General features: G+C 40.8%; 1 protein-coding gene across 1 annotated transcript in view; it reads right to left on the bottom strand.

Annotated features, from left to right (window-relative positions):
• The window catches only part of GSTCD (glutathione S-transferase C-terminal domain containing), a 222,208-nt gene that overhangs the window by 165,536 nt on the left and 31,103 nt on the right, over positions 1-25,569 (bottom strand). The window contains exons 3-4 of the mRNA XM_030192516.1: positions 21,562-22,002; positions 11,208-11,462 (exon numbers count right to left, since the gene is read on the bottom strand). Coding sequence (XP_030048376.1) covers positions 11,208-11,462; positions 21,562-22,002 — 696 coding nt within the window. The remainder of the gene's footprint in view (positions 1-11,207; positions 11,463-21,561; positions 22,003-25,569) is intronic.

The following is a 25,569-nucleotide window of genomic DNA, read 5'->3' as shown; positions in this document are numbered from 1 at the left end:
CCCCTCCTGGGCCCGGACCGCAGTGTCACTGCCAGATGGAAAGGCTGGTGCCACCTGGGTGTATAGCAGCAGGCGCGGCTTCTTAGCTCTCTTACATTATGCGTTAGTGCAGTAGCATTCCACAGCATCCCAGTAGTGCCCCACGGTGGGCCACAACACACTCTGCCTGAGTCAGCTACAGGAGCCAGGGTGTTCTGCACCACGTGGCAGTTGCACCTTTACTGCAAGCTGCTGCCCAGCACTGCAAGTAATAAAATTTGAAATACTTTTTTTTTTTTTGTTCTCAAAATGCTGGCTGGTGGTGGTGGGATTCTGGGTGGGGTAAGCACTTCACTTTTTATGTTATTTTTGAAGTGCTTGCTGAATTTTCAAATGCTGCTGGACAGACAAAACTAAATTCCCTCTCTCTTCTACATCAGATAGAGACAAAGAAATTCTTATTTCTGGCAGTTACATTTGGGAAATTATTTGAAAGCAGTGATCTTGCCACAAAAGGACTACAGAGTGCCATGTTGTCTGTTACAGATTGCATTAATCTTATAGAGTGTCTAAAAGAAGCTTTTGTTCAGTTTAGGGAGAGCACATCAAATGACTTTGATAAAGTTCTTAAGTTAACAGAGGATCTCATGGAGAAATATGATATTGAAAAGTGGGATGTTTCTTCCTCTCGAAAGACAAAGCTACCTATAAAGTTTGGTGATTCATTGTTTTATTTCCAGTTTGGGTAAATCTTCTTCTGTTCAAAGCAAAATGCAAAGTAGCAGAAGGTATAAATTTTCCATCTTTAATCGAAGTACTAGACAACTGCAATGTGGACACTTTCCCAAATGTCAATGCCCTTTTAAGAGTACTTATCACTCTGCCGATGTCAACTTGCACTGTGGAATGATTGTTTTATTTATTTATCTATTACATTTGTACCCCACATTTTCCCACCTATTTGCAGGCTCAATGTGGCTTACATAATACCGTAAAGGCGTTCACCAGTCGGTTGATAACAAATACAAGGTTGTATTGTGGTCGAATAAGGTAGGTGTGTGTCAGGCACCTTGAAGGTCGAAGGGGATGAAGACTGTATATTGTCCATTACAATCATTGGTTGTGCTGTGTTGCTGGGTGTTGGGATTTATGCTGGATCGGTGGGGTAAACCTTTTTTGAACAGGTTGGTTTTTAGTGATTTTCTGAAGTTTAGATGGTCATGAATTATTTTTACAGCTTTTGGGAGTCCATTCCATAGTTGTGCACTTATGTAGGAGAAGCTGGATGCGTAAGTTGTTTTGTATTTAAGTCCTTTGCAATTTAGGTATGATCGTAATGGTCCGATTCTGTTTCTGGTTGGTAGATCTATGAGGTCTGTCATGTATCCTGGGACTACGCCATAGATAATTTTGTGGACAAAGGTGCAGATTTTGAAGATGATACGTTCTTTGATTGGGAGCCAGTGCAGCTTTTCTCGGAGGGGTTTAGCACTTTTGAAACGTGATTTACCAGTTTTCAACTGTAAACAGGATCAAAACAGCATCAAGAGCCTAAATGCTCACCAGTTGCCTCCATAATCTGTCACTGTTATCATTTGAAAGAACTGTGTGATTCATTGGACTATGACAGAATTATTGATATATTCAACACCAAAAGATGGCGCCTCATGTTTTAGCAAACATAGTTTCTCAACTTAATTTGCTAGATACTATTATACAGCTTTGGAATTGTACATTAGCACCAAATTCCAATTTACTTTATCTAAAACATCACTAGTGCTGCCCACGAGGTACTTTTATAAGCCTATATACAGAGAGGCTCTTAGCCTTTGAGAAGGCCGAGCCGACTATAGAGGATATACCTTTTGTCAATCCCTATTAGACATGTACTCCTTATTTAAACTGCATTTGATTTTTTTTTCTTTGTCTCACTACACCAAACACATATATAAAAAATGTGTTTTGTCCCACAACACAATATGCATTCCATATTATGCACTTACTGGTTTTGTATTAAAGCACACTGCACTGTTCTTTTTAAATAGTTACACTTCTTGAGTGCATGTAGCCACACCTGTACTTTCTACATTTGATAAGAGATGGCTTTGTTCTTGTTTTTATTTTAAACTTTTGTTTTTTTACAAATGCCCCTGACATAGCCTTCAGGCGAAACGTGGTCATGTTAGATCATTTTCAGTAAAGTTTTTTGGTTTGTTCTTCATCTGTGATTCGTTCTGTCCTTTGATATAAGTTTCTTATAAAGCAAAGTTGAAGGATATGTGCCAAACTGTGGCAATTTTATTTTGCCAGCATCAGAAGAGAGAGAAAGCAGTACAGCCAAAGGAAGGGGAAAAGACTTCAAAAGGTTTTCTTCCTGTTTTGCTTAATCAGGCATTTACATTTGTTATAATCAAAGTATATGCCATTGCTGTAATTATACTGTTATGTGTATTGACATATTTGCCATTATAGTAGACATATCTGATCAAGTTTGATATATATATAGTGCCCAGCCAAAATGTCAGGTCTGGCTGTGCCACTGGTCTTACTCATCATCTTATCCTATTTGCTTGTCCTATTCGCTCTCAATATTCTGATCAGTTGACTTTTCTATCCCCATCTGCCCATCAACTGGATATGACTAGACATACTACTTTCTCTTACTATGGCCCATTAGAATAGAATTCGTTACTACAACACTTAAGGGATGAACCTAACTCTTCCCACTTCAAATCAGTGCTGAAGACTCACTTATTCTTTCTTGCTTTTAGGGCAAACTGGGGCTCCAAGCACAGTGCAAGCCACTTTGGCCACGCTTCCTTTTATTCTTGGATAACTAACTCTTTCTTCTCCCTCTTTTATTACTTCCTCTAGGATTGTTTTTGTAGTTGTTATATACCACCTTGCTATGTCCTCATCTGACTTCAAAGGGTGGTATATGAACTGTACACTAAACTAAAATATATATTAAAAACTCTGACTTCCTTTAAATCATAAAATCTAACCTACACCGAGCCGCAAAGGCTACTATTTTCCATGGTCTGCCTCCTGAAAATGCTCTAATCCCTAGTCCATTTTAATGGAAGGCTTGATGGGCTATCACCTTTCACTCACCAACTCAGTACAGATGATGAACAGCCATATACAATTTCTTTCTTTCCTTTATTGCTTTTACTAGACTATCTGATTTATATGCTTCTACTGAATAAAGCCTAATATGTGGCTCTTATCAACTACATAAATAGTTCAAATTAAGGCTTCTATGACTGTAAACCAAGCCATTAATATCAATTCTATGGACATTTTAACAAAAATTTGCTGATATGAAAATAAAACAAAAGCCTCTACAATATACTTCTTTCAAACTTCATTCAATGGAAAAAAAAGGGAAGAAACTGTGCTGTTTCATGATATTTTGAGGAATGGTGGAGTAAAGTACGAGGGATAATCAATGAACATAGGAAAAACTAGCAAGAAAAAAGTAACAACTGACTATTCCTTTATATAGTATTTTTGCAGTTGCAAACAACTGCACTCTTCCAGTTTTTGGCAAGCTGGGTTTTTTTCTCCTCTAGATTTAAAAGCAGGTTTTGGGCATAAAAAAAAGGACACTATTTCCTTTTTACCTGTCTTTTAGCATGGTTTCTCTTATTTTATTGTATTTGCCTCATTTTCTTCCTCAGTGAATATTACAGACCAACATGGATTCCTGAGTTCTTGAGTCATACTTTTCTATGAGAAATTTAGGACAACAAAGATGACGACGTCTTAAAAAAGTAGGAAGAAAAGCAAGAGTCTGGTTAACCATAGATAGTCTGATTAACTTATTAGTTTATCTCCTGCTGCAGTAGGTCCACTATGGCTTATAACTACTTCAGGGGTGTTACCTTTAACAGAGGTGTCTGCATATCACTACCACCATCATTAACCCTAGTGCTTAAGCCAGGTGGCAGTCCCAAAACTGCCTTGGGGACCCCACAGTGAGATGGGTTTTCAGGTTATCCATCAGGTTATCACATTTATACAAACAAAATGTCCCACCATAGAGAACAAATCAAAATACTAATAATATATGAGAAGGAAAAACCTCAAAGATCTCATAGTAAATGAAATAAATGACGACAGATACAGGACTGTAAGGTCCATCCAGTCTGCCCAACAAGATAAACTCATTTTACGTGGTATGTGATACTTTATACCAGAGTTTGATTTGTCCTTGCCATTCTCAGGGCACAGACCATAGAAGTCTGCCCAGAACTGTTCTTGTATTAAGTTCTGAAGCTAACGTCGAAACCCCTTAAAATTTACACTCCAGCCCATCCATATCTATTCAGGCACGATCCCAGGTCCATACAACCTATAGAGCTGTACTGATCATAGATCTACTCTTCATCATTGGCAAAAACCTTCCATATAGTGCACAAAACAAATTGAAAGAAAAACGTTCTTAAAGTGACCAACTTAAATGTGAAAACTTTTCAAAAGTCTTTTCAAAAATATCTAACTTAAATGTGCAATTTATATCATTAATATCGAACGTATCTTAGAAAACTCCTCCCGAGCCAGCGTCTCACGTTCCCTGGACCAATGGTGGCCAGAATGTCACAAAATAGTGTTTCCAACTGCTGCATCGGGGTCTACATCACAGGGGGCTATCAGAAAAGAAAAAGAGAAATTAACATCAATATCTTCAGTCCACATATAGAAAATATCGTACTAAACTTACTTCTCTCGCAGCGCTAAAATTTCCAGCTGCTCATACATAGGCTCTCAAAATCATATTTTCTGTATGTGGATTGAAGACGTTGAGCTTGATTTTTCTTTTTTGATAGCCCCCTGTGATTTGGACCCTGATGAAACAGTTGGAAATGCTATTTTGCGAAATGCTGGCCACCATTGGTCCTGGGGAAATGAGAAGCTGGCTCATAAAGAGTCTTCTAAGATAATTGTGATATTAATGATATAAATTGCACATTTAGATTGGATATTTTGGAAAAGACTTTTGAAAAGTTTGCACAAGGTCACTTTAAGAAAGTTTTTCTTTTGATTTGTTTTGTGCACTATATGGAAGGTTTTTGCCAATGATGAAGAAAATCTATGATCAGTACAGCTCTATAGGTCGTATGGACCTGGAAATCTTTGAGGCTTTTCCTTCCGATATATTATTAGTATTTTGATTTGTTCTCTATGGTAGGACTTTTTTTTGTATAAAATTTGATTTTCTATGTTCCCACACCTCTGTTGATTTTTGTAGAGTTATCAATCAGGATATCCGCATTAAACATACATGAGATAAATTTGACTATGCTGGATTTTCAAAGCATGTCTATTTCGCTTGCATATTCATTGTGGATATCCTGAAACCCATCTTGTTGTGGAGTCCCCAGCAGAGAGCTGGAAAGCCATGACTTAAGCTAAGTTTACACTGGCTGTAGGGTAATTATTTGCTGGATTTTTGTCTTAGACTCCTTACAAAAAAGAAGTGGAAACACGCTGGTGATATATATATATATTTTTTTTTTTTACCAGATGGTGTTTAAGCTAAGTTCAGGCATGTTATTATCCTCTGTGACATACAGCCAATATGAAATTTTATTTTTCCTTCCTGTCATACTTCAATTGTAGTGCCTGCCTGGCTAAGATTGGGTATAGATGGTATACTACGAGGTCACATTGTGATGGTGGTAAAGACATGGGGAGAGAAATGTATTGTCTCCCCTCGGACCTCTCTCTCCTGCTGTCCTATCTGTGCCACAGCAAGTAACTGCCTGAGGTTAGAATCTGAAGCTGTCCATGGCTCTGTTTGATAGATGGGACTTTAGTTTTCAAATAAAAAACCTTTAAAATAGATAATTTTGGTTTAATTAAAATATATATTACTACTTACATAAGTACATACGTAATGCCACACTGGGAAAAGACCAAGGGTCTTATTTGAATGCATTAAAACCAGAGTTCCTATTTGCTAAACATCAATCTTTGGCAATAACGTAGTATTCAAAGACAGGACTTGTAGAAGGTACAGAGGTGCTGTGGATAAGACTTCTGGACCAGGCAAGATACATTTTAAGATACTAATAACCATTGGTGTCAGCAGTTCAGCTGACAGCCCAGTCAATCAATCACTTGTTAAACACAGAAGTGGTTTCAGAGGACATGGGCACATGTATCATCTCTCCAAAAAAGCATAAACAGGAAGAAGGCTGATATTCACTGCTCATTTGGACTGACTATTGAACTAGGTCATATAGGCTCTATGAAATTACAGTAAAGAAAACATGAAGGGATTTAATGGAACTGGTAGTCTTAATAACTTCCGCCAATTTCTCTGTTAGGAAGAGGAACCTCCCAGCGCAAGTTCATCCATCCCACTTCTATTGTGGTCAATAGTGTAACCCTTCCTATCTCTGAAAGTTTGAAAATTTGGGGAGTAATATTTGACCGTTTTTTAACATTTGAAAGTCAAGCAAAGGTGCAAACCAAGAAGATGTTCATCATGTTGTGGAAGCTAAAGGGAATACGCCACCTCTTCCCAAGACCACTCTTTAGAAATATGGTACAATCATTGGTGCTTTGTCATACGGACTACTGCAATGGTACATTAGCTGGGTGTAAGGGCTTTGTTTTGAGAAAACTACAGACTGTCCAAAATACAGCAGCGAGACTTGTCTTCAATAAAGCCCGGTTCGATAGCGCGAAGCCTCTTCTTGCTCTCTCTGGTAGCAGAGTAGGTGAGCTCTACATAAACTGAGGAACTGTCAACCACTTTGATATTTTATACGTTTAGCGTATATTAAAGAACTAAACTAATCAACCAACTATACAGCCTGATACACTATCATTGCAAAGAGGGAAACTCCCTTGGTCAAGGCTGTAAGATATGCCAGAACCTAAATTCACAGATGAATCAGCAAAAGCAGACTATAAAATTGATCCCCCAAGGAAATTTTAGACTCTGATTTAAGACAAATGAGCCCGATGCCATCAGAGGGTGGCAACTGACAGAACAATACTACAATTGCAAGTCAGGCCAGGAGGAATTTTTTGGCGGTAGAATTTGATGGATTTCACTAAGTGGGCTCTCTACAGAGGGTATAATCTCAGAACTATTTCAGGTAACACTATCAATTCATTTCAAATGGCAGACTCTCTACATTGCAGCTTTACTAAGCTTGTGTGTCATGACCAATGAGCTACTCTCCCAGGCCTTTCCAGAATCAAATGGAGCTAATACATGTATCTTAAGAATGTAAAGCAAATGACATTTGATTGTGGCATGCTACTAGGAGCTAGAGTATTTCACTGACTGACAAAAGCCAATAAATCATTGCTGTACTGTTTGTCAGAAGGGGTAACCATTTCATTAGTTGAAATTTCTTCGAATAAGAGTTTCAAAATCCTTCTTACTGAGAAAAATATCCAAATAACAGTGTACTCCACAGAAATGTCTGTCAGCACAGTAGGATGAAGTAGTAGCCAGGCTGGGGGGGGGGGGGGGGGAAGGGGGGGTTGGGGACTGGATTGCAGCATTACAAAATTTTCTCTCAAGTTAACCAGAAGCGGTTCCTGTCCAGTTATCTCCTGTTGATCGGATCCTAGCCAGATATTCAGCGACACTTATGCAGTTAGTGTCACTGAATATCTAGTGAGACTACCCTGCCAGGGCGTCGTGTGGGCAGAGCCAGAAATTATCTGGGCTTATCAATTTTATTATTTATTTATTTCAAGGATTTATATCCCACTTTAAAATCAAAGCGGGTTACAATATAAACATTCATAATATAAAACGTATCAATCAGACATTAAACAGACATAAAAAAAAACGCTTAAATCTTAAGCGCCATAAACATACTAGAAACAGCTGCTAAAACAGATTAATCTTTTTCAACAATTTCTTAAATTGCTGATAATCTTTACAAGGTCTTAAATAATCTGGCAAAAATTCCACAAATCCCTCCCCTCCAAGGTAAGGAACAAACAATATTTAATGCTAGTACCGGCCAGCTACCTGGGTACTAACACTGAACATCAGAGGTACCTGCATAATGAACCAGATATTCAGCCTGGCTCTAATCTGGTTCTAAATCAGCCTGCAGCAACCAGCATGTTTAAAAAATGCTGACTGCCGCAAGCTATTGACCCCAATGTTGCTGAAAACAAATGGTTCAAATCACTGTAATGAGCCGGAACTATCTTATGGTTATTTGGTTTGTTTCAAGTTGACAGAACTGAAAATGCCCTCAGTCATCTTATTTTATCATTAGTTTTTCAGTAAATGCATGCCCCCAGTACAAGGAGAAGAGACTCATGAAGTGGATACCACTTGAAGAAATATACAACCACAGCTAGAAAATCTAAGGAGTACTTTGATGGAAGGCATAAATAGGCATGGAGATGTAGAATATAAAATACGTTAATCTATACGTGTACTTGAAAAATTATAGATGCAGATATTTACCCCTGCTCCTGCTCCAGTGTCTGTGCCTGAAAGTAGGTGCAATTTCTGCTACTTGTACAAAGACAAGTAGACACCTACTTGGCTTTATAAGATTGATTTAAAATAGGCTACCTGAAAATGGGCTTAAATGAGCTTATACTGGGTGCCCCTTTATGTATTTGTAAGACAGATGGATATTCCTTTAACTGACTGAACCCCTTACAAAGGAAATAAACAGGAATTGAAGCAAGCAGGTCCCACATTAAATAGCAACAGAGACTCCTCCCACTGCAAAAAGCAGAGAACTCCTATTGGCTACTTTGAAGGACTCAGATTTTCAGCCTAAAGGAACGGTCATGAGTTTTCAGAGAGACGGTTTGGAGTGGTGCAGGTTTGCAAGCTGGAGAGAGGAGAATCAGCTTTAGGAACTCACAGAATATCAGAGCAATCACAACAAATAATTTAGACTTCACAAGCCCAAAAGGAAACACACACAGCCACAGGATACTTTAGCTACATGTGCCTCTCACAGACAGTGGATGAAAGGAAAAACTCAGGCAAGCAAAGAGAGTGGAAGGCACCAAAACAAAGTTCAAGGCTGGTCAAAGGCTCAATGTGTTCATGAATTTCAGGAGACATATACAGAACCACTTAACAATACAGTATACAGGATGCGCTTGGCAGAAGAATCCAACACGGGCCTTGTTTCGGCATGTAGTGCCTTCATCAGGGGTCTTGTAGACAGTGCTACCAACTAAAAGTCCTGATGGACAGCGGTTCTTGTGATCACAATATAGTTTGCCAGAAGTACGAATAACAGATAAGCCTCACTGCAATATGAAAGTAGTAAACAAAATCAGTAGAAAGCCAACGGCGTCCTCTACTGTAAAAGGAGAGAAAACGCTGGGTTCTTCTGCCAAGTGCATTCTGCATTGGAAAGTGGTTCTACATATGTCTCCTGGAATTCATGAATAAGTTGAGCCTTTGACCACCCTGAACTGTATCCTGGTGCCTTCCACTCTCTGCTTGCCTGAGGATTGTTCATGGAAGGATTTGTTTACTCTTTTGTGTTCACTTGACAGGAAAAACTGTCAAACTTGTTTGAAAAAAACAAAACAGAATTGTACTACTCCAAAAGAAAGGAAAAAAGTATTTTCTCCCTCTAAATTTAAACACAGAGGTGACATACTATCCCAACAATAATACAGGGTTATTGTATTATCCGTTTGGAATCCTATCTGAAAGTAATAAGAGCTCCGACTGGGCCTCAACACCTTGCTATATCATTATTGAACTGAACTTATATTAGTTAATACATTCTTTGTCAGACATAGAGGGGCATAATTGAACGGGGGTGCCCAAGTTTTCATGAAGGCGTCCTCACAGGACGGCCCCGTAAAGGAGCGGGGCAACCCGTATTATCGAAACAAGATGGGCATCCACCTTTTGTTTCGATAATACAGTCAGGGACGCCCAAATCAGCAAATTTTGGTCGACCTTAGAGATGGTCGTCCTTAGGTCGTTTTTGAGATGGTCATCCCCGGTTTTCGGCAATAATGGAAACAGAGGACGCCCATCTCAAAAATGACCAAATCCAAGCCCTCTGGTCGTGGGAGGAGCCAGCATTCGTAGTGCACTGGTCCCCCTGACATGCCAGGACACCAACCAGGCACCCTAGGGGGCACTGCAGTGGACTTCATAAATTCCTCCCAGGTGCATAGCTCCCTTACCTTCGGTGCTGAGCCCCCCAAACCCACAACTGTACACCACTACCATAGCCCTTAGGGATGAAGGGGGGCACCTACATTTGGATACAGTGGGTTTCTGGTGTAGTGGTAAATGTGAGCCCTCCAAAACCCAAGTGTAACAGGTAGGGGGGGATGGGCCTGGGTCCGCCTGCCTGAAGTACACTGCACCCACTACAACTGCTCCAGGTACCTGCATACTGCTGCGATGGACCTGAGTAAGGCATTTGAGGCTGGCAAAAAAGTATTTTTAAAGATTTTTTTTTAGGGTGGGAGGGGGTTAGTGACCACTGAGGGAGTAAGGGGAGGTGATCCCCGATTCCCTCCAGTGGTCATCTGGTCAGTTCGGGCACCTTTTTGATGATTGGTAGTGAAAAAAAATGGACCAAGTAAAGTCAGCCAAGTATTCGTCAGGGACGCCCTTCTTTTTTCTATTATCGGCTGAGGACGCCCATCTCTTAATCACGCCCCAGTCCCGCCTTCGGTACGGATCGACACCCCCCCCCCCTGTGAATTTTGGTCGTCCCCGCAACGGAAAGCAGTTGAGGACGCCCAAAATCAGCTTTCGATTATGCCGATTTGGGCGACCTTGAGAGATGGGCACCCTTCTCTTTCGAAAATTCACCTAATAGCAGTCTGACAACTAACTGATTGCAATCCCAAGCCCTACAGTAATATTTGCTATTTAAAAGGAGGAACTATATATCTTTATTATATACCGGTTCTTTTCCTTGTATAAATGCCCTTTTACCTTGTTATTCCTGTTTTTTTCTTGTTAAATCCAGTTGTCTTTGGTAAAGTTACTGTTATGAATTATATCCTTGCCTCTCTAGTTAACTTTTGTGTGAAACTGACAGAGAAATCTTCCAAGCAGCCGGTTATACCTTCTGTCTTGCTCTAGTGGATCAGTATCGCAGAACCCTGTTTTTTCAGGTAAAGGGGGAGGGAATTGTTCCTGTATATTCATACTCCTTATATATCTGAATGTATCTTCTGACCTACCTCCTGTAAGCATAGGATATCATATGAGGCCAGGGGTTACATACCATTAACTTTTTCATGGTTGGTCTCGGTCCACCTAAAAACTGACTATCCATCTGGTCTTTCTTTTCTTCAGGAACTGTGATAGAATTCACTGGTTTTCCATCTTTTGAAAATAATGTATCAGGAAGAGGTATAAATTGTATGCCACATTTGGCAGCAGCTTTCTTCACTCCAGGTACTGCCTGAATACGTCGGTACCAGCAGGATAACAGTGGTAAATATACCAGGCTTTCTTCACATTTCTTGCTGACGAAAACCTTCAAACATAACACAAAACACACAAAAAAGATACTTAGCAGTATAATAAATAACATTCAGTTCTATGTGGAAGTATCCCTAGCTGTTCTGTTTTATTCTCTTTCTTCCGTGATTTCTCTTCCTGTTCCCTGTGCTTTCATCTTTCCCACTTCCTTCCTGTTCTCTCTCTCTGCTACCCTTTTTCTGGTAATTTCCCTCTTTTCCCCCTCTTCCTCCAGTTGTCTCTCACTCTCTTTTTCCACCAATCCCCTATTCTACAGCATGCTCTAGCTCTTCTTTATTTCTTCAGCACTACCATTCTTTGCCACGTTTTCTCCTTCATATATTCATCCTGTTCCCCCCTATGTTTTCTCATTTCCTCTAAGCAAGCTTTTTCTCCCTCCTTCTCCAAAATCTGCAAGAGAAAATGTTCCACCCTACCCTCCTGATATCTGTTGGGGGAGAGGCAATTCTCCCTCTTACCATGCCACACAACTGAGCATGAGCTCCGTTCAGAGGCAGCTGGGGAAAGGTACAGCATCCCCACAGGGCCAGCTTAACCATAGGCAGACTAGTATGTGGGAGGAGAAAGGTAGGGGGTAGACTGGCAAAAAGCAACTATAGTAAAAGCAATACAGTAGGCCATTATAGCCACACATACTCAAATTATCATCAGGCCATATTTTTACCCACAGAGAGGATAGGAAATTTTCAAATAAACCCATTTCTTCACACACAGAAAACAAAGTCTAGTATTTAAAAGTATAGGGGACAATTCTATAACTTAGAGCCACAATTTATGTACCCAACTAATGTGCACAGTGAGCCTATTCTATAAGAAAACTTATATAATACTGGAGTAAGTCGGCATCAATGTACCTACATTTAGATGCACCCATATAACACCAAGTCTACAGCAGGTGTAAATGGGCATAGCTAAATGCAGCAGTTCAGCATGTAACTTATAGTACACATGTAAATGTCAGCCCCACCTATGCCCTGCCCATGCTCCTCCTCAGTGAATATCCTCATGCCTTTATGTACTAAGGCGTTTGCGCATATACATTATAGAATACCACTAAATGTTCTGCTAGTACTTACGTGCATAAGTGTATATTCACCCGCACAAGTGCCAGCATTCTATAAACTTAAGGTTGCAAAGCCGTCCTGTTATAGAATTAGAAGGAGAGGGGGTAAATCTATTGAGAAATAAGACACCTGTGTGCTTTTTTAAAACAGGCAACTAGAACTATTTTCCAACCACACAAATGTGTCACACACAAATACATAGCTCCTCCAAAGGTGTAAATGTATGCCTACACTCATGAGGAACTTTGTAAAAAGCTTTCTGAAAATCTAGATACAAGCTTTCTTTTACAAAGCTGCGCTAGTGGCTGCCAGTGCAGTAATGCAGACACAGTCCATTCACTTTGAATGGGCTGTGTTGGCATTGCTGCGCGGCTTTGTAAAACGGGGCATTTAGCTGCACGTTGTGTATAGTGCACAAATATATGTATCCATTTCTTTTCTGACTGTTGATCTGTGGATTATTATTTTATGCTATAAGATCATTGTCCTGCTGAAAGGTGAATCTTCTTGCCAGTCCCAGGTCGATGGCAGAACTAGGGTTACCATATTTTGTCCTCTGAAAAGGAGGACATGTCACGCCCCCTGCCCCGCCCACACCACGCCCCTGCTCCACCCACACCACGTCCCTTTCGGATCCTCTCCCTTTCTCACTCTCACCCCGCCCCCTGTCACATATTCCCCTCTCCTGCCCCCCCCCCGTCACCTCCCCTCCCCTCCTCTCCCCTCTTGTCACATATTCCCCTCCCCTTACTTACTATCTACTGCCATGGTGGTCTAGTGACCTCTTCGGTGCAGGAAAGAGCCCCCCTCTTTTCTGCCCGGATTGCTGCCTTGCCCTGCATCCTTCTCGGTCTCAGATCGGGATTCAAAATGGCCGCCGAGAGTTGACGTTTTGCGAGGCCGCTTCAACTCGGCGGCCATTTTGAATCCCGAGCCGAGACTGAGAAGGATGCAGCCAGGGCAAGGTGGGGCTCTTTCCTGCCCCAAAGAGGTCACTAGACCACCAGGGCAGATAGTAAGTAAGGGGAGGGGAGACCCACGGCGCCGCTCGCCTGCCTGCCCGTTTGTCCAGAAATCCAGACAAACAGGTGGGCGGGCAAAACCCGCCGGATGCCCCAGACATGTCCTCAAAAAGAGGACATGTCTGGGGAAATCCGGACATATGGTAACCCTAGGCAGAACGCAACAGGATTTTGATATATTTGTTTATTCATTAGGATTTATTAAATACCTTTAAGAGAGATCCACCCAAGACAGTGCACAGTAGCCCAGAATGAATAGGAAATCAGAAGTAGGTGTGAAGAAACAGTGTGTTTTAAGCCTGTAAAATGTATTGGATATTTTCCTGCATTATGTCCTGAAGTGTATTTCTCCTATTTGGCCAGCATGTGGTGTTTCTTTGCTGTTACATAAAAATTAATGTTCTTTTCTTTAGTTTTAGCACGCAAACAGTAAGCAAGAAGCAGTATATTTTTGAAATGTTGTTGTTCTGGGCTCTGATTGGCCCAGGAGCTCATTTTCATTTGAAGTGTACTGGGGCTTTTGCTCAAGTCTTAGCCAAGAAGAAAAGAGAGACAAATCTCTTTGCTAAGGTCCTGTAAACACATCATAACTTGAGAGCAGATATATGTCCTGATCTTCCCAGGTGTTTAGTTAGTGTTATAATTGATCCATATTTCAGTTACCTGTTGTTTGCTGATTGCACCTTGTTCCACTATTCAATTTTTAAGACAATATACAAAATTTAGTTTATTGACTCTCTGTCTAGACTGATAAAGAATCCTGGTGGTTTGTGTGTTGGATCTGTGAGTACTTTGTGGGACTGTGGGACCATTGGGAGTGCGGCCCCAATAACCTAGAAATCACAGGGGGGGGGGGGGTAATTTGATAGCGGGAGATTCGTCCAGAGGCAGTCGTGACCCAGTCGGTGGAAGGAGGGTGCTAGTGTAGCGCATAAGTGGCAGGTGCAGGTAGACCTGAGCTGTGCTGGGGATAGACCCTCTAAGTGGCTGTAGGATAACCTCAGGCAGGTGGCTAGGCATTTCGTGAAAGTACGTAAACGTACATAAACCATAACAATGGTCTTAAACCCATCTAACTTAGGTTGCGTAATAGTATGTTGAGAAAATACCACAAAGTTCTATTGATAAGAGTTATCTCCCATTGACCAAGACAGAATCTGACAGAAACCAAGAGACTGCCATATGGTTGCAAATGCACTGCGTCTGGTGCTGGCTTATATATGTTAAAGCATTGTTAGCTCTCTATATTAGCATTATTATCCTGGTTCTTTTAAACACAAATGAATATTTCAGGAAGCCGTATAAATTGTTCTATGGTCCAACTGGCGAATAGCAGGAGTTCTAACCATGGGGCTAGTTACTATATTTTCCCCTCTTTTGTGTCTACTGGAATTACTAATCGGGTCCTATGCTATTTAGAATTGGCTATTTTTGTTCTCTCTGATTGATTAGTTGTTACAAGCCAAATACAATAAAATTCAACTTAAGGGGAAATTAAACCTTACCTGATATGCCCAGTTGCACTGGGGAAACACTGCAACTGGACACACCATCCATATGCAATAACACTGAAACACTGAAAGGATTTTGCTGACAGGTGACCTTCAATCAATATTTATACAGTGCAACAGTGCTATCCATTGGTAGATGGCAAGAATAGCCACAAGAAGCATCCCTGGGATGGTACTTCACCTATGGAGTTCCACTAAAGAACATACTGGATTCCAGTAAGGGATATACGATGCTTTCTGAAAGTCTTCACACTCTTCTACTTTAATGCGTTTTGAATGTATTCTTTAGACAACAAAATATGAAAAATGTACAAGTTTGTTTTACTTATCTATTCTATACAACATACTCTACACTTCCAATGGAAAGGACCAATTATAGAGATATTCAAAATTAATTAAGAACAAGAAAGTATAACGTTTTGATTGTATAAGCCTTCACATCCCTTGAAGCAATACTTGGTGAAAGCCCTATTGCTGTATATTTATTTATATGCCACTTTTCCAGCTAATCAAACCACAATGAGTCATTTAGGAAATGTGCCTACCATTCTAGTGTTGCTTTCTCCTTGTGCTTAAGATCATTGTCCTGCTGAATACAGGATTAGCTCGTAGGTATCTGATACCCTAGGTAAACTTTCAATTTTGTATCCCCCCCTCAAATGGGTGGCTCAATGCCCTTCTCTCCTCTCTCACTGTACAGCACCCCCCTTCCATCTTTCCTGTAGTCTAGTATCTCTCCTTTCCCTTCCTACACTCTCTGGTGGCCAGCATCTGCTCCTTCTTTCACAAACCCCACAGGTGGCCAAGATCTGCTTTCCCACCCACCCCTGTCACCTCCCCCAAGGTGGCTAGCATCTCTCCTTTCCTTCTATACCCTCCCCAGGTGGCCAGTATCTCATTATTCTTTGTCCTCTTCTTCCCCTCCCCCCATTCAGTCGGCATCTCCCTTTTCCCTCTCTTCCCCCATCAAGTGGCCTGCATTTCCTCTTCCACTCTAACCTCCTCCTTCCTCCCAGTATGTCATCTCCCCTTCCCTATCCGACTGTTCACTTGTCTATTAGATTGTAAGCTCTTTGAGCAGAGACTGTCTCTCTTTGTTAAATTGTACAGCGCTGCGTAACCCTAGTAGCGCTCTAGAAATGTTAAGTAGTAGTAGTAGTAGCTTTTCCACTATTCTTCCATTCTGGGCCTTCTGCCGTTGCCACCACCACACCCTATCTCTTCCCAAGCTCAAAGCTGTAAGCCTGAGCACTGCACAGGGTCCTTAAGCACAGGCCCACATTGAAATGCTGCCATGTCCTCCTCCTCTTGACATAAACTTCCTGTTGAAGGAAGGGCCAGGCACAACAGTGCTTGAGTGTGGGCCTGTGGGTCAGTCTTCTTATAGCTCTGGGCCCAGGAGAGCCTGACAGGGGAAAAGAAAGAAAGCGGACACTCTCTCCTAAGCCAGAACCATATCGCTACCCTTTCCCCAAATTCAGCCACCCTAGGCAGATATCAAATCCACATAAAGCAGAGTCTGCTCTTGCCAAAAGGTCAAATCTATGGCAGTCTGCAAAAGATTTTCCTACAGGATCTGCCTGTACTTTGTACCATCCACCTTTCCTTCAGTTTTTCACAAGCCTCGCCATCTCCACTGCGTGCAAGTCCTGTGCACGACCTGACCCACCCATGGCCCTCTCCCCAGTCCACCCCCCTCCTTGTAGTTGCACACTATGGATTTTCCATGCACATGATAAAGAATATTGACTAAGGTCAGTTGAGTGCATAACGGCTAACTGATACCAATTAACACTACTCAGAGCCAATTATCGCTAGTTAACATCAATTATATTACATGTTGATGACAGCTCAAAGGTTCTTGGTGTTGCCTTGGATTCCTCTCACTTTTTAAAAAGAAGAGTCTAACATATGGAAAAAAACTATTTTTCGATTAAGACAATTACATCTAATAAGGTCTTACTTCCATGAGCATCAATCAATTCACCCTATTGGTACAAATGTTGGTTTTGTCCCATTGGATTACTGCAATTGGTTGTATATAGGATTAAATTCTATGCTCTTAAGGACAATCCAGCTGATACAAAATACAGCAGTTTGACAGATTTTCCAGATCAAGAAATATGGTAGCATTTCTGGGTATCTTTGTAGACTTCATAGGCTTTCCTTAAAATTTCAAAGTATTTGCAAAACTGCAAGTACTGTTATCATAGAAGAGGACATTTCTCTGAGTAAATCAACATTATTCTGCTCTGTACTTTGGTGATTTAAAGATTGGGGATAAAAGAGGAATTGTAGGTTTATTAATAAAGCCACTTTGATTTTTAAAAAGCAAGTTTTATTAACTAGTTTCCATAGTGTAAAACCCTTTTCCCCATAGTTTTATGCTTAAACTTTCTGTCACAGCCTTAAGCATTAACAGATAGCCTCTAGAAGGCACAGCAGAGCCTACTTCAGTCTTCAGCAGACTTGAAGAAGCTGAAAGAGACAGAGATGTACAGAGAGAAGATCTAGAGGGAAGATGTACAGAAGTCCCATTTCCAGTCTGGCAGGTCCTGTGCTGCCCTGGAGGACGGAAGTCTCCCCTAAAAGGAGAGTATCACTCTGGTGAAGTCAGAAGTAATCCTGTAACCAGGGTCTGCCTACCAGGGGATGCAATATAACAGGCATCTCAGAGAGCTGGTGGAAGGAGGACAATGAATGGGACACTTTATTAACAGGGTACAAATTATATTGTAATAATAGAGTGGATCTAATTGGAGGGGCGGGGTTGCGCTATGTGTTAAACAGGGAATTGAGTCAAACAAAATAAATATTCTACATGAAACAGATAGCAGCATGGAATCCATATGAATAGAAATTCCATGTGTGAAGGGAAGGAGTATTCTGGTAGAGTAGTACCCCTTGAGGCATATTTTCAAAGCACTTTGGGAGGCTAAGTTCCATAGGTTTCTATGGAACTTTGGGAGGCTAAGTGCTTTGAAAATATGCCTCCTTGTCAACCAGGTTTTCAGGATATCCACAATGAACATACGTGAAAGAGATTGGCATATAATGGTGGCAGTATATGCAAATCAAGTTCATGCATATTCATTGGGGATATCCTGAAAACCTGACTGGTAAGAGATACTCCAGGACTGGACCTAGGAAACACTGAGGTAGAGCTGTAATACTGCCTGCCAGGACAGAACGAATAAACAGATGAAAAAATGTTTAGAGAAATTAGGAAAGCTGGCAAATTGGGCAACAGTATAATAATGGGTGATTTCAATTACCCCGATATTGACTGGATAAATGTTACATCAAGGAGCGCTAGGGAGGTAAAATTCCTAGACGTAATATATGTCTGCTCCTTGGAGCAACTGGTCCAGGAACTAACAAGAAGGGGAACTATTTTAGTGGAATGCAGGGCATAGTACGAGAGGTATCGTGTTGGGTCCACTGGGAAACAGTGATCATAACATGATAAAATTTGAGCTAATATCTGGAGTGAAGTCACAAAGAAAACCTACTACAGCAGCATTTATTTATCAAAAGAGTGACTATGATAAAATGAGTAAAATGGTTAAAAAGAAGCTAAATGAATTGGCTGCAAAGGTGGAAAGCAGAGCAAATGACAGCCAGCATGGTTAAAGCGTGAAGTGAAAGAGGATATTAGGGTCAAAAAAACATCTTTCAAAGAATGGAAAAAGGACCTAAATGAAGAAAATAAGAAGTAGCAGAAGCAACAGCAAGTTAGATGCAAAACACTGATAAAGAAGGCTAAAAGAAAACATGAAGAGAAACTTGCTGCAGAGGCAAAAACTCACATTAACAACTTTTTCAGGTGCATCAGAAGCAGAAAGTCTGTGACAAAATCCATGGGACCGTTAGATGATGAAGGAGCAAAATGGGCACTCAGGGAGGACAAGGCTATAGTGGACAGACAGAATTAATTCTTTGGTTTGATCTTTCTGGAAGAAAATGTAAGAGATCTACCTGTACTACAAATAGTTTTCAAGGATGATGATGTGGAGGAAATGAAAGAAATCTTGGTGACCTTGAAGACGTACTGAGCCAAATCGACAAATAAAAGAGTAGTAAATCATCTGGCCTAGATGGTACGCACCCTAGGATACTGGAAGAACTCAAATATGACATTTCTGATCTGTCATTCGTGATCTGTAACCTATCATTAAAATCGTCCATAGCACCTGAAGACTGGACAGTGACCAATGTAATGCCAATTTTTTTTAAAGGGTTCCAGGGGTAATCTGGGGAATTACAGACTGGTAAACTTGACTTCAGAGTCGGACAAAATAGTGGAAACTACTTTAAAAAATAAAATTACAGAACACATAGATAAACATGGTTTAATTGCACAGAGTCAGCATGGTTTCAGCCATGGGATGTCTTGCCTCACCAATTTGCTTTATTTCTTTGAAGGAATGGATAAATATGTCGATAAAGGAGAGCTGGTTGATGTAGTATATCTAGATTTTCAGAAAGCTTTTGACAAACTTTCTCATGAGAGACTCATGGAATAGGAGGAAATGTTCTGTTGTGGATTAGGAATTCATTATTGGACAGAAAACAGAGGGTAGGGTTAAATGACCATTATTCTCAATAGAAGAGGGTGAATAGTGGAGTGCAGCAGGGGTCTGTGCTAGGACTAGTGCTATTTAACATATTTATAAATAATCTGGAAATCGGAATGACAAGCGAGGTAATTAAATTTGCAGATGACACAAAACTATTCAAAGTTGTTAAAACACATGCAGATTGTGAAAAATTGCAGGAAGACCATAGGAAATTGGAAGATTGGGCATACAAAAGGTAGAGGAGATTTAATGTGGCCAAATGCAAAGTCATGCACATTGGGAAGATAATCCGAATCATACTTACCTGATGCTCAAGTCCACCTTGGGAGTCAGCACCCAAGACAAATCTAGCTATCATGATAGATAATACGCTGAAATAATCTCCCCAGTGTGCATTAGTGGGGGCCAAAAAAGTGAACAGGATGCTAGGAATTATTAGGAAAGGTATGACAAACAAGTTCAAGAATACTATAGTGCCTCTACATCACTCCATGGTGCAATTTCACCTTCAGTATTGTGTTCAGTTCTGGACATCGTATCTCAAAAAAGATATAGCGGAATTAGAAAAGGTTGAAAGAGCAACCAAAATGATAAAGGGGATAGAACGCCACTCATATGAGGAAAGGCTAAAGACATTAAGGCTCTTCAACTTGGAAAAGAGACTGCTAAGGGGGGATATGAGTGAGGTGTACAAAATCGTAAGTGGTGGAGAATGAGTATAAGTGAATAGATTTTGTACTCTTTCAAGATTAGGAGACACTCAATGAAGTTACATGGAAATACTTTTAAAAGAAATACGAGGAAATATTTTTTCACTCAATGAATAGTTAAGCTCTGGAACTTGTTGTTGAAGGATATGGTAACAGCAGTTAGCAAATCTGGGTTTAAAAAAACGGTTTGGACAAGTTCCTGGGGGAAAAGTCCATAGTCTGTTATTGAGAAGACATGGGGAAGCAACTGCTTACCCTGGGATTGGTAGCACGGAATGTTGCTACTGTTTGGGTTTCTGCCAGATTCCTATTGGAAACAGGATACTGGGCTATATGGACCGCTGGTCTGACAAAGCATGGATATTCTTATCTTCTTATATATTACATATTAATTTACCATATCTCTTAATCCAACTTTTGTCTCATTCATTTTTTTTTTCTTCTTGGGTATTTAATGGAGTGGAAGAGAGGCCTAGTGGTTAGGGTGGTGGACTTTGGTCCTGGGGAACTGAAGAACTGAGTTTGATTCCCACTTCAGGCACAGGCAACTCCTTGTGACTCTGGGCAAGTCACTTAACCCTCCACTGCCCCAGGTACACATAAGTACCTGTATACAATATGTAAGCCGCATTGAGCCTGTTATGAGTGGGAAAGCGCAGGGTACAGATGTAACAAAAAAATACATTTTTACTAAGGAATCCTATTGTTAAAGGTTTACAATATAAGCGTCAGTTAGAGCTAATGTTTTCTTTCCACAATCTAATCAGAACTGAATCGAATTATCTTCAGTTTTGAAGGAAACCGAAAAATCTTTTATTTGATAAGACCTGAGAGTTTTAATTTGAAGTAATTCCATTAATTTTTGTTCTTTAGCTAATGTATTGTGATTGATCTAATTCCCCATATGTTTTTTTGGTAGGGGTTCTTATGTTGTTTGCCACCTAGAACTACCAGTTGGGATTTGTGCGGTAAACAAGTTCCACATTAGATTAGATAAAGTTATGAGTGCAACTGATGTTATTCTGTAATTTGCACCTGCAAATATGCACACTAAGCATAACATTGGGCACACAAGTTTTCAGAATTTGGGGGGATACTTTTAAATCAGTTACAGATGATATAATATTTTAATTTACTAGTTAAATCATTTTTCCAATTCTACTATATATTTAAGTCTTTAATTAGTTCCAGATGCCATTTGTCTTACCAAGAATTGATGAATGCAGGGCAGAAGGACGATATCTGTGAGAGTAAAATACAGCCCTTCAGCAAACACGTGCTCCAAAGGAGGGAGGTCTGAAGTTTTTGTCTTCCTGATGTAAGCAGGTTCTCTATTGGTCTCCTTTGCCACTTCCTCCACAGTTAATTTGGACAGGGCAGCTCTCAGTTCTAAACTAGCAGACATAGATTCCTTGGTTTCTACTTGTGCCCCCTTGTTTTCTGTAGTGGCTTCAGCAGACCTTTTATCCATCTTCATTTGCTGTTGCAGTTTCTGCCGGCGGATTTTGTCATCATTGTGCACCCTGACTGGTTCTCCCATCTTCTTCTCAAGCTGTAGTATTTCCAGTGGAATAGTAGTAGGATCTTGAAGAAAGCTCTCAACAGCCAAGGGGATACTGATCTCACAGAGTTTGGTCCACTGGCTTACCTATAAGAGAATTAAATTGGTATTTTTAATGTAACCCTGGACATAAAGGTACACAGAGTAAGCATACAAAGGGCTTTGATCATCAGTTTCTCTCTTCTTGAGATATCCATAAGGAGTATCCATGGGATATATATCTACACATATTTAGTCAGCAAACCAAATTCATCTTCATTTTCCTACCCTAACATGAAGACAATGTAAGGATGAAAGTACCAGACATCTGTGTAGTTGAGGAGTAAGCCTAATGGTTAGTGCAGCACACTGAGAACCAGGTTCTAATTCCACTTCAGCTGTTTGTGAATTTTTTTTTTTTAATTGTGACCATTCAAAGGACGGAAAAATACCTACTATATAGGTATGGGAAAAAGTGCTGCATACAATTAGCAGTTACTGTGTAGTAACATCCTGCATTAAGCTGTGGTAACTGCAAATTTTACCTCATTTTATTAGAAGGGCCACTTAGGGGTAATTTTACCAAGCTGCGGGGAAAAAGGGCCTTGTGCTAGCAGCAGGAGCAGTTTTTCCTGCAGCCGGTAAAAGTCCCCCCCAAAAAATGGCCACAAGGGGAGATACTCTTGCTGTGTGGCCATGCGGTAGGGAGCCCTTACCCATTGAGGTGGCGATAAGGGATCCCATGTTAACCCAGCGGTAACCAGCATTACCGCTGGATTCCCTGTGCAAGCCATTTCCGGGGGGATTTCTTTTTCCCCCAGAAATGGCGTGCGCTTGGGGCAGGACTACCACCAGCGGCCACATTAGTCCTGCAGTAGTCCTACAAAAGCGAGCAGTAGAGAATGGCATGGGGACGGGGACACGGGGATCTGTGGTAACCACAGGGATAGGGACAGAGCCCCCAGGGATGGGGCAGGGACAGCTCCCATGGGGACAGTGACAAACTTTTTCCCCATGTCACTTTCTATTTTGAAGCCTGTTAATCAACTGGACTGTTATTATGTTTGATTAATGCATACAACAATATTTTTATTTTTTGTGAAAACAAGTAAACATGCTGGCCACAGCTTGCAAAATTTGCATGGAGGATCCTATACATCCTGCTACCAGCACATCTTCTAAAAAGGCATATTCTATTGCAGGAAGGACTGTGGAAGACAGGAGAGCTAGACTGAATCCTGAGATTGTTGTTGACTTCTTATTCATCCACAGATTAAAAAATAACAACAGTGCTTCATAGGGCATATTTATTCCCTCTAGGGCACACAGAACAGGTGGGTTGTATTTTGTACCCCTGGACATTTTAACAGGGTGAATTAGGATTCCTTGGGGTAGTAGAAGTCAGCTATTGTTGGGGTTGGAAGGGTAGAAGGTGGTGGTGATGGGAGGGTTTATTATAGTTGCTCATTGTTATTGTTTTCTATTTGTAATTTCTACACAACAATTGCACAGCATAATGTTTCTTTTTATACTTTAATAAAAAGATTTAAATATAAACTTATAAGTGTTTGAGGCTTCTGCAGATGAGAACAGAACCCATGGGGATGGGGCCAGAACCTGCAGGGATGGGGCAGGGATGAGGACAGAACCCACGGGGACAGGGACAAATTTTATCCTTATGTCATTCTCTAGCGAGTGGTAAGCCCGCATTGGGCTTACCGCCACTCTGTAAAAGGGCCCCTTAGTTTGTTCCTGAAGTGTTTAAATCCCATCTGAGCCTTGAACTCAACTTTGACTTGCATCCTATAGGTTTCAATTTTTTTTTTAAAGCACATAGACTTACAAAGTTACGTGGAGGGGCATTTTTGATGACGTCAATGTTAGAGTGGATCCAAGAGCCATAAGAACATTGATGAATTTAGCCATTAATGAATTACTGACATAATTAAACATGTAAAATATATATTTGTAACAAAATACAAGTTTAACATATTCTTCACAATTCATTTATTTGTTCTGATTTTGTGTACAGAATAGAGATTTATAGGTCTTTATACTAATATGCATTAATTAAAAAAAACTTTTACTACCATTAGTGTCCATAGTTCCTGAAGCTGTCAAATATTTATTTATTTATTTATTGCATTTGTATCCCACTTTATCCCACCTCTCTGCAGGCTCAATGTGGCTTACAATACATCATGGATAGTGGAAATGAGAGGAGAATAGACATTTGGTGTTACAGAAGAATTTTGGGTTATATGGTAATGGAATACATGATAGTGATATAACAAAAGGCATTCTTAACATTTCTGGATAGATGTGGGAGCTTCACATGTTTTGATCTTTGTGGTAGATCTTGTCGAAGAGATGGGTCTTTAGTAGTTTGCGGAAATTGGTCAGTTCATAGGTCGCTTTTAGGTTGCGTGGCAATGCGTTCCAGAGTTGCGTGCTCATATAGGAGAAGGTTGATGCGTGCATTTATATTTTAGGCCTTTGCAGTGGGGGAAATGAAGGTTAAGGAATGTGCGAGATGATCTTTTAGCATTCCTGGGTGGTAGGTCTATCAGGTCTGACATGTAGGCCGGGGCCTCGCCATGGATGATTTTATGTACTAGGGTTACAGCAGCCAGACTCATATTTGGAAAGTCAAAATACGAAAGTGCAAAACCCCTACGAGAGAAGCTGCACTGGTTACCACTCAAAGAACGCATCACGTTCAAGGTATGTACCCTAGTACATAAAATCATCCATGGTGAGGCCCCGGCCTACATGTCAGACCTGATAGACCTACCACCCAGGCATGCTAAAAGATCATCTCGCACATTCCTTAACCTTCATTTCCCCCACTGCAAAGGCCTAAAATATAAATTAATGCACACATCAACCTTCTCCTATATGAGCACGCAACTCTGGAACACAGGTATCCCCTGCTAGTTTCATATTAAGGGGAGGGAGGGTGACAACAATCACTGGAGGTGAGTTGCCTTAATCCCTCCAGTGGGCAGCTGCTCAGTCAGAGCACCTTTCTGTAACCTGAACATGCCAAGTACCAGGTCTAAATAGCAGCTTCCATCTTTTTGGACATAGCTGTCCTTTCCCCTTCTGAAATCGGAGTTGGACGTCCATATTTTGGCCCCTCCTTAGTCCTGTCCAAAAACACACCCAGACCATGCCCCTTTGCTATAAGGCCATATTGCAGTACTAGATGTCCCTATCCTGGCTTTATAAAATTGAGATTTCAATATCCATACAATATGGATGTCTAAATGTTGGTTTTCAGATGTCCAAAATATGAATAACGCTGCTTTAATAATGGCCTGTGTGGTACAATACGAAGCTAGGGCTGAAGAAAAGCCTAGCAGATTGGCAAGATTCAGCAGATTTGGCAGCCAGGTAGGGAGCAATGTGAAAGGGATTCTCCATGAGTAAACAGTAGTTTATTGTTTAACTACAGAGAAAGCATCCTTTCAAACTGCCTTCTTCAGTGCAGCAAAAGCAGGTGATGAGGTGGCTGGCCCAGCATCATGACCAAATTCTATATATGGTGCTGAAAAAAATGAGCGCTATTCTATAATCGGTGCTCTGAGTTGGGCACTGTTTATAGAATAGCACTTAGCGCCAGGATCCTCGCCTGAGAATTTACTCCAACTGAAACCTGGTGTAAATCCTCAT

Source organism: Microcaecilia unicolor, chromosome 2 (genome assembly GCF_901765095.1).
Source record: "Microcaecilia unicolor chromosome 2, aMicUni1.1, whole genome shotgun sequence".
Taxonomy (NCBI): domain Eukaryota; kingdom Metazoa; phylum Chordata; class Amphibia; order Gymnophiona; family Siphonopidae; genus Microcaecilia; species Microcaecilia unicolor.
Note: the sequence above shows the minus strand (reverse complement) of the source record. Positions and strands in the feature narration are given on the sequence as shown.